At 52.6% G+C, this 11141-nt stretch overlaps 1 protein-coding gene across 1 annotated transcript; it reads right to left on the bottom strand.

Moving 5' to 3' along the window:
• Positions 1-7582: 7582 nt before the first annotated feature.
• Positions 7583-9473, bottom strand: LOC138750119 (beta-1,3-galactosyl-O-glycosyl-glycoprotein beta-1,6-N-acetylglucosaminyltransferase 3-like). Its single transcript, XM_069912252.1, has 2 exons — positions 8778-9473; positions 7583-8116 (listed from the first exon to the last, which is right to left on the bottom strand). Exons 1-2 carry the CDS (start codon positions 9471-9473, stop codon positions 7583-7585), a joined length of 1230 nt encoding a protein of 409 aa, XP_069768353.1.
• Between the last annotated feature and the right edge of the window lie 1668 nt (positions 9474-11141).

The following is an 11141-nucleotide window of genomic DNA, read 5'->3' as shown; positions in this document are numbered from 1 at the left end:
GTGTGTTTCTGGAGAGAGCCTGTTTATTGAGTGATTATGTTTATGGAGTGAGTCTCATTCTTCTGTGACCATGTTTCTTTTGTGAATCTTTTTCTGGAGAGTCTGTGTCTGGAGTGAGTCTGTTTCTCGATTGTGTCTGTTTCTGGATTGAGTCTCTTTCTGGAGAGAGTCTGTTTCTGGAGAGAGTCTTTTTCTGGAGAGAGTCTTTTTCTGGAGAGAGTCTTTTTCTGGAGAGAGTCTGTGTGTGGATGGAGTATGTTTCAGGCTTGAGTCTGTCTGGAGTGAGTCTGTGTCTGCTGTGAGTCTGTGTCTGTAGGGAGTGTCTTTTTGCAGTGGTTATTTTACTGGTGTGGGTCTGTGGCTGGAGCATGTCTATTTCTGGAGTGGGACTCTTTCTGGAGTGGTTTCCTTTCTGAAGTGTGTCGGTTTCTGGAGGTGGTCTGTTTTTGGAGATGGTCTGTTTCTGGAGTGGGTTTGTTTCTGGAGACGGCCTTTTTTTGGAGAGTGCCCGTTTCTGGAAAGGGCCCGTTTCTGGAGAGGGCCCGTTGCTGGAGAGGGTCCGTTGCTGGAGAGGGTCCGTTGCTGGAGAGGGTCCGTTGCTGGAGAGGGTCCGTTGCTGGAGAGGGTCCGTTGCTGGAGAGGGTCCGTTGCTGGAGAGGGTCCGTTGCTGGAGAGGGTCCGTTGCTGGAGAGGGTCCGTTGCTGGAGAGGGTCCGTTGCTGGAGAGGGTCCGTTGCTGGAGAGGGTCCGTTGCTAGAGAGGGTCCGTTGCTGGAGAGGGTCCGTTGCTGGAGTGGGTCCGTTGCTGGTGAGGGTCTGTCTCTGGAGTGGGTCTGTCCCTGGAGTGGGTCAGTCCCTGGAGTGGGTCTGTCCCTGGAGTGATTATGTTTATGGAGTGTGTCTGATTCTTTTGTGACCATGTTTCTTTATTGAATCTGTGTCTGTAGTGTCTGTGTCTGCAGTGAGTCTGTTTCTGGATTGTGTCTGTTTCTGGATTGAGTCTGATTCTGGATTGAGTCTCTTTCTGGATTGAGTCTGTTTCTGGAGAGAGTCTGTTTCTGGAGAGAGTGTGTTTCTGGAGAGAAGTGTGTTTCTGGAGAGAGTGTGTTTCTGGAGAGAGCCTGTTTATTGAGTGATTATGTTTATGGAGTGAGTCTCATTCTTCTGTGACCATGTTTCTTTTGTGAATCTTTTTCTGGAGAGTCTGTGTCTGGAGTGAGTCTGTTTCTCGATTGTGTCTGTTTCTGGATTGAGTCTCTTTCTGGAGAGAGTCTGTTTCTGGAGAGAGTCTTTTTCTGGAGAGAGTCTTTTTCTGGAGAGAGTCTTTTTCTGGAGAGAGTCTGTGTGTGGATGGAGTATGTTTCAGGCTTGAGTCTGTCTGGAGTGAGTCTGTGTCTGCTGTGAGTCTGTGTCTGTAGGGAGTGTCTTTTTGCAGTGGTTATTTTACTGGTGTGGGTCTGTGGCTGGAGCATGTCTATTTCTGGAGTGGGACTCTTTCTGGAGTGGTTTCCTTTCTGAAGTGTGTCGGTTTCTGGAGGTGGTCTGTTTTTGGAGATGGTCTGTTTCTGGAGTGGGTTTGTTTCTGGAGACGGCCTTTTTCTGGAGAGTGCCCGTTTCTGGAAAGGGCCCGTTTCTGGAGAGGGCCCGTTGCTGGAGAGGGTCCGTTGCTGGAGAGGGTCCGTTGCTGGAGAGGGTCCGTTGCTGGAGAGGGTCCGTTGCTGGAGAGGGTCCGTTGCTGGAGAGGGTCCGTTGCTGGAGAGGGTCCGTTGCTGGAGAGGGTCCGTTGCTGGAGAGGGTCCGTTGCTGGAGAGGGTCCGTTGCTGGAGAGGGTCCGTTGCTTGAGAGAGGTTGTTGCTGGAGAGAGTCCGTTGCTGGAGAGAGTCCGTTGTTGGTGAGGGTCTGTCTCTGGAGTGGGTCTGTCCCTGGAGTGGGTCTGTACCTTGAGTGGGTCTGTCCCTGGACTGGGTCTGTCCCTGGACTGGGTCTGTCCCTGGACTGGGTCTGTCCCTGGACTGGGTCTGTCCCTGGACTGGGTCTGTCTCTGGACTGGGTCTACCCTGGACTGGGTCTGTCCCTGGACTGGGTCTGTCCCTGGACTGGGTCTGTTCCTGGACTGGGCCTGTTCCTGGAGCAGGACTGTTTATGGTATTAGGCAGTTGCTGGAATGAGTCTTTTTCCGGAGTGAGTCTGGTTACTGTTCCGGGAATTAGTCCATTCCCAGTGTAATTCTATTCCCAGACTGAGTCTAGTACCTATTCCCATACTGAGTCCAGTCCCTCTTCCCACACTGATTCCATTTCTGGAGTGAGTCCTGTACATGTTCCCGAATTGAAACCGTTCCCTGAGTGAGTCCAGTCCCTGTTCCCAGAATGAGTCCGGTAACTTTACCTTGAATGAGTCTCTTCCCGAACTGAGTCCGGTACCTGTTCCCAGAGGGAGTCTGTTCCTAGTGTGAGTCTGGTCTGTGTTCCTTGAATAACTGTGTTCCTGGAATGACTCTGTTCCCAGAGTGAATCCAGTCCATGTTCCTGGAATTAGTCTGTTCCCGGAGTGAATCCGCTCGCTTTTCCCAGAATGAGTCCATGCACAGTGAGAATCTGGTCGTTGTTCCCGGAATGAGTCCTTTCCCAAACTGAGTCCTGTGCCTGTTCCTGGAAATAGACCATTCCCAGAGTGAGTCCCATCCCTGTTTCCGGAGTCAGTGTTCCTAGAATGAGTACATTCCCAGAATGAGTCCATTCCCGGAGTGAATCCATTCCTGGAGTAAGTGAGTGCTGTACCTGTTCCCAGAGTGACTCTATTTCTGGAGTGAGGCCTGCCCAGTTCCTCGAATGAATCCATTCCCAGAGTGAGTCCAGTCCCTGTTCCTGGAATGAGTCCATTCCCGGAGTGAGTCTGTTCCCAGACCGAGTCTGGTACCTGTTCCCAGAGTGACTCAATTTCTAGAGTGAGTTCTGTTCATATTTCTGGAATGAATCCATTCCTGGAGCGACTCCGGTCCGGGTTCACTGAATGTGTCCATTCCCGGAGTGAGTCCAGTCCGTTTTCCTGGAATGAGTCCATTCCCGAAGTGAATCTGGTCTCTGTTACAGGAATGAGTCCATCCAGCAGTAAGTCTGTTCCTGTAGGGAGTCTGGTACCTGTTCTCAGAATGAGTCTGTTCCCGGAGGGAGTCCGGTCTCTGTTCCAAGAATGAGTCCATTCCCGGAGTGATTCCTGTATCTGTTTCCAGAATGAGTCCATTCGCGGAGTGAGTCTGGTCTCTGTTTCTGGAATGAGTTCATTCCCAGATTGTCTCCGGCCCATGTTCCCGGAATGAGATAATTCCTGGAGTTAATCCATTCTTGTTCCCGGAATGAGATAATTCCTGGAGTTAATCCATTCTTGTTCTCAGAATGAATCCTTGCCCGGAGTGATTCCGGTCCGGGACGGGACCCATTTATACCAAGAGCAGAGGATTCGTGGAGATCGCAGCCACATGCAGCCATGAGTGGGACCAACGGGGGTCGGTATCAGAGGAGTCGGGGTCCCAAGGGTAGGAGAGGGAATGGTTGAAGCCGGGGCAGAGACGACTCGATGGGTCGAGTGGCCTCTGCCTGCTTCCTGGATCCTTGCAGGGCGGGGAGGGCGAAGGGGGATTTTCGTGGAAGGAGGGATTGTGAAAGGCAAAGGGGTAGAGAGAGTGGGGGAGAGAGAGAGGGGGGAGAGAGAGACCAGGGGGAGAGAGAGGGGAGGGGAAATGGGGTAAAGATGGGAGAGGGGTAGAGAGAAGGGGGGAGAAAGAGAGGGGGGGGGGAGAGAGACCAGGGGGAGAGAGAGGGGAGGGGAAAAGGGGGAAAGATGGGAGAGGGGTAGAGAGAAGGGGGGAGAGAGAAAGGGTGATAGGGAGGGAGAAGGAAGTGAACTGCATTGGCCCCTTCTCCCCTGAACTCTGCCTCGTGTCTCCCTCCTCCTGCTGCCACCAACCCACCGTCAGCCCCGTCCACATAGACCCACGCTGAACCCTCTCAGTGTCTTATTCTCCATGAGAGAGATACCAGCATAGGGAATGGTTCAGGGGGAAGTTCTTCACTCAGAGAGCGGCATGGGGGAGATGGGTGTGGAATGAGGGTGGGAGGGAAGGTTCAGGGGGAAGTTATGCTCTAAAACACAGCGAACGCAGTGAATCGGATAGAGGGAACCACCTTGTTATGACCATATCTACCGTCGTGCTGTCCTACCTCGTGTCCCAGGTTCTGGACCCATTGGTTTGATTCATCAAGGGTGTCATCTCTTTGGATTCCTCCACCTGCCATCACTTTCAGGGAGTGATGGGACCCTCATCCCTCTGACCCACTTCCCTCTTCACTAGGACGGAGGATGGTACTGGGGAAGGTGGTGAATGCTGTTCATTGGAACTATAGAAAGGCTTTTGATCTGGTTGACCCAGAAGAGAGATTAATTATGAGGTGGTGGGATGGTCATAGTCAGGGAGTCATCAGCATGTATCATGCCTAACATAGAGTTTCTTGAGGAGGTTGGCGAGGGAAGGCAGCTGATGCTGTCTATTTGGACTTTAGTAAGGCTTTGATGAAGTGGTGGGATGGTTGTAGTCAGGGAGTTGTCAGCGTGGATTTGTACAGGGTGGATCATGTCTAACAAACCTTATAGAACTGCCCTGTTTCTACACTATAATTGTTTTACATGCTAGAAGGGGCCGAACTGCCCTCAGATTTGAACCTCCCCCACTCTTATATGACCGTAAATGTGAAATTCAATACAGCCATGACATTCAACATCAAACGCTTCAACAATTCAAGTCTCGTTGAATCTATCTGTTTGATAGGTCGTAGTCAGCATGGTTTTGTCAGGGATAGATCATGCTTAACAAATTATATAGAGTTTTTCGAGGGGGTTACAAAAAAGATTGATGAAGGGAAGGCTGTGGATGTTGTCTATTTAGACTTTAGTAAATCTTTTGACTAAGTTCCCCACAGTAGGTTAGGAAAAAAGGTGGAGGCATTAGGTATAAATAAAGAGGTAGTAAAATGGATTCAGCAATGGTTGGATGGGTGGTGTCAGACAGTACTGGTAGAAAATTGTTTGTCAAATTGGAGGCCGGTGACTAGTGGAGTTCCTCAGGGATCAGTCCTAGGTCCACTATTGTTTGTTTTATATATATTAACGATCTGGAAGAAGGGGTGGTAAATTGGATAAGTAAGTTTGCAGATGATACAAAGATTGGTGGTATTGTGGACAGTGAGGAAGATTACCATAGCTTAAAAAGAGATATAGGAAAGCTAAAGGAGTGGGCTGAGAAATGGCTGATGGAATTTAATACGGATAAGTGTGAAGTGTTGCATTTTGGAAAGGCAAATCTAAATAGGTCATATACATTGAGTGGTAGACAATTGAGGAAGAGCAACAAAGGGATTTAGGAGTTATGGTAAATAGTACCCTCAAAGTTGATACTCAGGTAGGTAGAGTGGTGAAGAAGGCACTTGGAATTTTGAATTCAAGAGTTGGGATGTTATGATGAAATTGTACAAAGCATTGGTGCTTTGGTCACTCCAGAAAGGCCAAGTTTGGATTACTGTGTGCCGTTTTGGTCACCAAATTATAGGAAGGATATAAACAAAATAGAGAGAGTGCAGAGAAGGTTCACGAGAATCTTGACAGGATGTCAGGGTTTGAGTTACAGAGAAAGGTTGAGCAGCCTGGGCATTTTTTTTCTCTGGAGCGTAGAAGATTGAGGGGGGATTTGATGGAGATGTTCAAGATTTTAAAAGGAACAGTGATAGGCTTTTTCAATTAAGAGTGGGGGATATTCAAACCAGAGTTCATGGTTTGAAATTGCAGGGGGAAAATTATAATGGGAACATGAGGGGAAATTTCTTCACACAAAGGGTGTTTGGGATGTGGAATAAGCTTCCAGCAGAGGTGGATGAAGCAAGGATGTTATTTACATTTAAGGAAAGACTGGATAATTACATGGAGGGAAGAGGATTTGAGGGGTACAGACCAGGTGCTGGTCAGTGGGTCTAGGAGGGTGGGGATTTGTTCCAGCATGGACTAGTAGGGTCAAACTGGCCTGTTCTGTGCTATATATGGTTATATGGTTAAATTCAATGCAGTCATGACTTTTAGCAACAAATGTTACCATGTTTTGAGTCAGGTTAAATTAAATGTTGTCAAGACATTCAGCATCAAATGTTACCACAATTCGTGTCAGGTTAAATTCAATGTTGTCATGACTTTTAGCATCAAATGTTCCCACAATTCGAGTCAGGTTAAATTCAATGTGGTCATGACATTCAGCAACAAATTATATCACAATTTAAGTCAGGATAAATTCAATGTCGTTGTGACTTTCAGCATCAAATGTTCCCACAGTTCGTGTCTGAATAAATTCAATGTCGTCATGATGTTCAGAACCAAATATTCCAACAATTAGAATCAGGTTGTATTCAATGATGTCATGACTTTGATCATCATATGTACCCACAATTCGATTCAAGTTAAATTCAATGTGGTCATGACTTTAAACATCAAATGTTATTACATTTCAGTCAGGTTAAATTCAATGTGGTCATGTCTTTGAGCAACAAATGTAACCAAGTTTTGAGTCAGGTTAAATTCAATGTTATCCAGACATTCAGCATCAAGTGTTCCCACAATTCGAGTCAGTTACATTCAATGTGGTCATGAATTTTAACCTCAAATGGTGACAAAATTCGAGTCAGGTTAAATTCATTGTGGTCGTTACTTTTAGCATCAAATGTTACCACAATCAATTCAGGTTAAATTTAACGTGGTCATGACTTTTAGCATCAAATAGTCCCACAATTCGATTCAGGTTAAATGCAATGTGGTCATGACTTTTCCATTCAAATGGTACCACAATTCGAGTCAGGTTAATTTTAATGTGGTCATGACTTTCAACATCGAATGTTACCACAATTGGAGTCCAGTTAAATTCAATGCGGTCGTGATTTTCAGCATCAAATGTTAACACAATTCCAATAAGCTTAAATTCCATGTAGTCGTGACATTCGGCATCAAATGTAAGGTCTCATCCCCAGAACACAAGTGACAATAAAAGTGTCATGTATTAATAACAAGCTTTAGAAGGCATTAACACCAGCTGTTATTTTAACCGTTACTTAGTCACTTCATATATATGCAGAGATATAGAAAACAATAGGGAAAATGTTCCAACATATTCACCATCAAATATTCCCACAATTTGAGTCAGGATAAATTCAATGTGCTCATGACATTCAGCAACAAATGTTACCACATTTCGAGTCAAGTTAAACTCAATGTCGTCGTGACGTTGAGAACCAAATGTTCTCACGATTGGAATCAAGTTAAATTTAATGAGGTCATGACTTTTAACATCAAATTTCGAGTCGGGTTAAATTCAATATTATCATGAATTTCAACATCAAACGTTCCCATATTTCGAGTCAGGTTAAATCCAATATGGTCGTTACTTTCAAGCATCAAATGTTACCCGGATTGATCCTGATTGGGCTCTGCTCCGCATTCCCGCTTACCTCACCCCCCTCCCCTCCCCTCCGCCGATGATAGCGGCGACAGGGCTCACGGCCGGATCCCCGCCCCCTGCAGCGCCCGGTCCCGCACCCACTCCTCCAGGCACCGCACTGCGGCGTCGCTCACCTCGGGGTCGAACTTGTTGGCGAACAGGGGCGACTGGTGGACTAGCCAGGCCAGGTCGCCGGCCCCGAAGACGCAGACCATGTGGCGGTAGCGGCCGGCGCAGGGCGGGTAGGCGGCTCCCCTGGCCACGTCTCCGCCCAAGAAGGACCACTTGACGGCCCGGCTCAGCTTGTTCGGGCTGCCGGGGTGAGGGAGCAGCCGGCCGGGGAGGGAGCCCGGGGCGCCCGGCAACCCCTGTAGGGTGGCCCAGATATGCTCGTCCGGACTGTAGGTGTCCCGCGACCACTCGAAGAAGGCTCGGACCTCGGGGTCGATGAACAGGTAGCGCACGAAGTCCCGGGTCACCATCACGTAGGCGCTGCCCACGAACATGCGGCCGCGGATGGGTGGCGGCGCCTTCAGCTGGGACGTCCGGCGCACATAGTCCCCGACCTCGTGGTGGAACTTCCAGCGCGCCTGCAAGACGGACAGGGATTGGGGCACCATTGAGACTTCGTAATCTCGGCCCAGCCACACCTTCCCCCGTCCGCTAGAACCCAGGACGGGCACCCTTCGGCCTGCCGGGCGCTGCTGGCGCTCCTGGCTTGAACTCCCCCCCGGCGTTCCGGTCCCCCCCACCACCTTCCCCCCTGGGCAAGACTTCCTCCCTGACCCCACTGGCCCCAGGGGAGGGGTGCGTGGGAGAAAGAGGTGTGGGGTACTGAGTGGGGTCGGCCAGGGGCGACGGGGCACTTACCGGGGTCGATCAGGAGGGGACAAGACGGTCAGAGTTTACGGGACAACGGGAGGAGTGCACTGACCGGGGTGGATCAGGTCTACGGAACAGCAGGATGGGTCTATGGGGCACTGACCGGGGTCGAAATGGTCTGCGGGACAGCGGGAGGGGTCGATGGGGTACTGAGCTGGGTCGATCTGGTTTGCGGGACAGCGGGAATGGTCTACGGAGTACTAACCCGGGTCTATCAGGTCTGCGGAACAGCGGGAGGGGTTGCTCAGGGTCTTGGGCGCTGGGATCTCCCTCGTCCGCCCATTCCCCCCGCCCCCACCCTCAAAGTAAGAGAGAGAGACCACCACTCGGGTGACGGGGGAGGGGTGGGGTGAGGGGGCCGATCCTCACCGCCTTGAAGCTGGGGGGCACATAGGAGTCCACCACATTGGTCCCGTTCATGGCCCACAGCGCCTCGACCGTCTCCCGGTTGGAGCCGAGCGGGAAATCCTTGCCGCACACATTGATCAGGTAGCGCCATGCGACGGGGGCGGCCAGCAGCTCCTCCATGCAGTTCAGATCGGCCTGGACTCGCGACCAGGAGGCGTAGGTCACCGACTCCAGGCGGGCGGCCACGAACACGTTGGGGAAGCAGGCGGCCACGGCGCGCACCGCGGCGTGCAAGTGCCCCGGAGATTTGCGGTCGACGTGGACGCAGTAGATGTTCTGCGGCGCGTAGACAGCCCGGAGCAGTCGCTCGAACATCTCCACGCTCTCGTGGATCACCATGGAGTAGGCGAGTGGAAAGGACCGCTCCCGCCGGCTCAGCGGCGCCGTGAGGTACCGCCGTCCGCCCACGAAGGACGAGCAGTCGCGGGCCAGCCGCAGGTAGTCCATCTCGGTCACCGGGCGCCGCCGCCTCAGCGAGTAGAGGCGCGCCCGTTCCAGCGCCTCCGGGTCGCTGTCTAGGACCCCGCCGCAGCTGAGGTTGGCGCCGGCGGGGAGGGCCAGGTGGCGGTAGGCGTGAGCGGGCGGGCGGAGCAGGCGGAGGAAGAGGCCGAACAGGAGCGAGAAGAGGAAGGGGGCGGCCCAGCGCGGGGTTGCCATGGGTGGGAGGGCACGGGACTGGGAGGGTGGTCTCCCGGGGCCACTGAGATGGGTGGAGGACGAGGGTCTTGGGGGTCACTGGGAGGGCGGCGAGGGTCGAGAGGCCACTGGGAGGGGCGGGCGAGGGTCGAGAGGCGACTGGGAGGGGCCGTTGGGAAGGAGGGGCGAGAGTCTAGGGGCCACTGGGAGGGGGGGTTTAGTGGCCACTGGGCGGGGGGGGTCGAGGGTTGAGTGGCCACTGGGAGGGGCGGGCGAGGGTTTAGTGGCCGCTGGGAGGGACGGCGAGGCTCTCCCTGGGGCTGCGGTCCGGATCGAGGTCCCACCTGGGGAAAGAGAAGATGGCAGTCAAACCTCCCCATCGGGAACAAGGAGAGGGACCGGAAACGGACGGTAGGGAGTCTGGCCCCTTCTAGTCCACGTATTAAACGCCATCGGCCACCTCTGCCCGCTTTTCCAACCCGCCGCTCTCCCACTGCCGGCTTCGTACCCCTCCCCTGGTGTCCACAACACTCCCGCAATCTCCGTCTAATCTGCATACCCCCTGATCCAGTCACTCTCTCCTGGTTGATGAGGTGCAGCTCCCTTCGTTCCACGTTCCCGGATATCGTGGCCGTAGATCCTGATTCTGATCTGGACGTTCAACCGAGTTTATTTCCTTGAACACCAGCTCGTAATCAGTTGGACAACTTTACGATTCCACACCCCAGTGTCCAGGGCGGGACCGCACCTCCCGGTCGCGCCTCGCAGAAGTATCAAAGTGCGTTTCGGGGCCCCCGGCGCTCCCTTGCTGTCACGCACCGAGCCAGTGGGAGAAAGGTTGGGTGGGGGAGGGTGAGGAGGAGAGAGAGTTAGAGGGAAAGAGAGAAGGACGGACAGAGAGGGGAGAGAAATACAGAGAGAGAGAGGGAGGGGGACAAAGAGAGCGAGAGAGAGAGAGACACACACACACACACACACACACAGTGATAGGGAGAGAGGGAAGGAGGGAGAAGGGCGAAGCAGAAGAAAGCGACTAGATTCCTTACCGTGGGCCGATCTCCCAGGCTGCTGCATCCAGTCTCCCCGAGGCGGAGGTCGGGGGCCTTCTCCCTTGGCCCCTGTCCCCCTCCGGTGCTCTCCCGGGCGTGGGGGTGCCTCAGAGCTGATTCCGCATTCCTGCGGGAATCGGAGTTCCGGATCCCAGCCGCCGGTTGAATCAGAACCGGGCTCTGACCCGCCCGTCAGTCAATGGGGAGGACGGGGAGGGGATAGGGATCAGTCAACACTCAGGTGGGTGGGCTGTGGAGAGTGAGGAAGGGGCTCAATGGGCCGAACCGCCATATGATTGTTATATGGACTGGAAGGGCGAGAGGTCCGGGCAACATCACAGCTAATCTTCAGGGGATAAAGTCCCGAACCTGATGAACCTTTCCCTGTAACTCAGTCCCTAACGTCCTAGGAAATTTTCGAGTTCTGAACCTGTCGGACCTTGTCCTGTAACTCGGTCCCTGATGTCTGCCCCTCTCTTTCTCTCTCCCTCTATCTCCCTCTTTCCCATTGGCTCAATGCGTGACAGCGAGGGGTCTCAGGGGCCGCAGGGAGCGAACCATCCTCTTGTCACTATTACGAAGCATGTCCAGGAGGCGAGGACCCACCGAGCATGCTGACCCAACCTGGACTCAGGAAGAC

This window comes from Narcine bancroftii (assembly GCF_036971445.1).
Source record: "Narcine bancroftii isolate sNarBan1 chromosome 8 unlocalized genomic scaffold, sNarBan1.hap1 SUPER_8_unloc_3, whole genome shotgun sequence".
NCBI classification, from domain to species: Eukaryota; Metazoa; Chordata; class Chondrichthyes; order Torpediniformes; family Narcinidae; genus Narcine; species Narcine bancroftii.
Note: the sequence above shows the minus strand (reverse complement) of the source record. Positions and strands in the feature narration are given on the sequence as shown.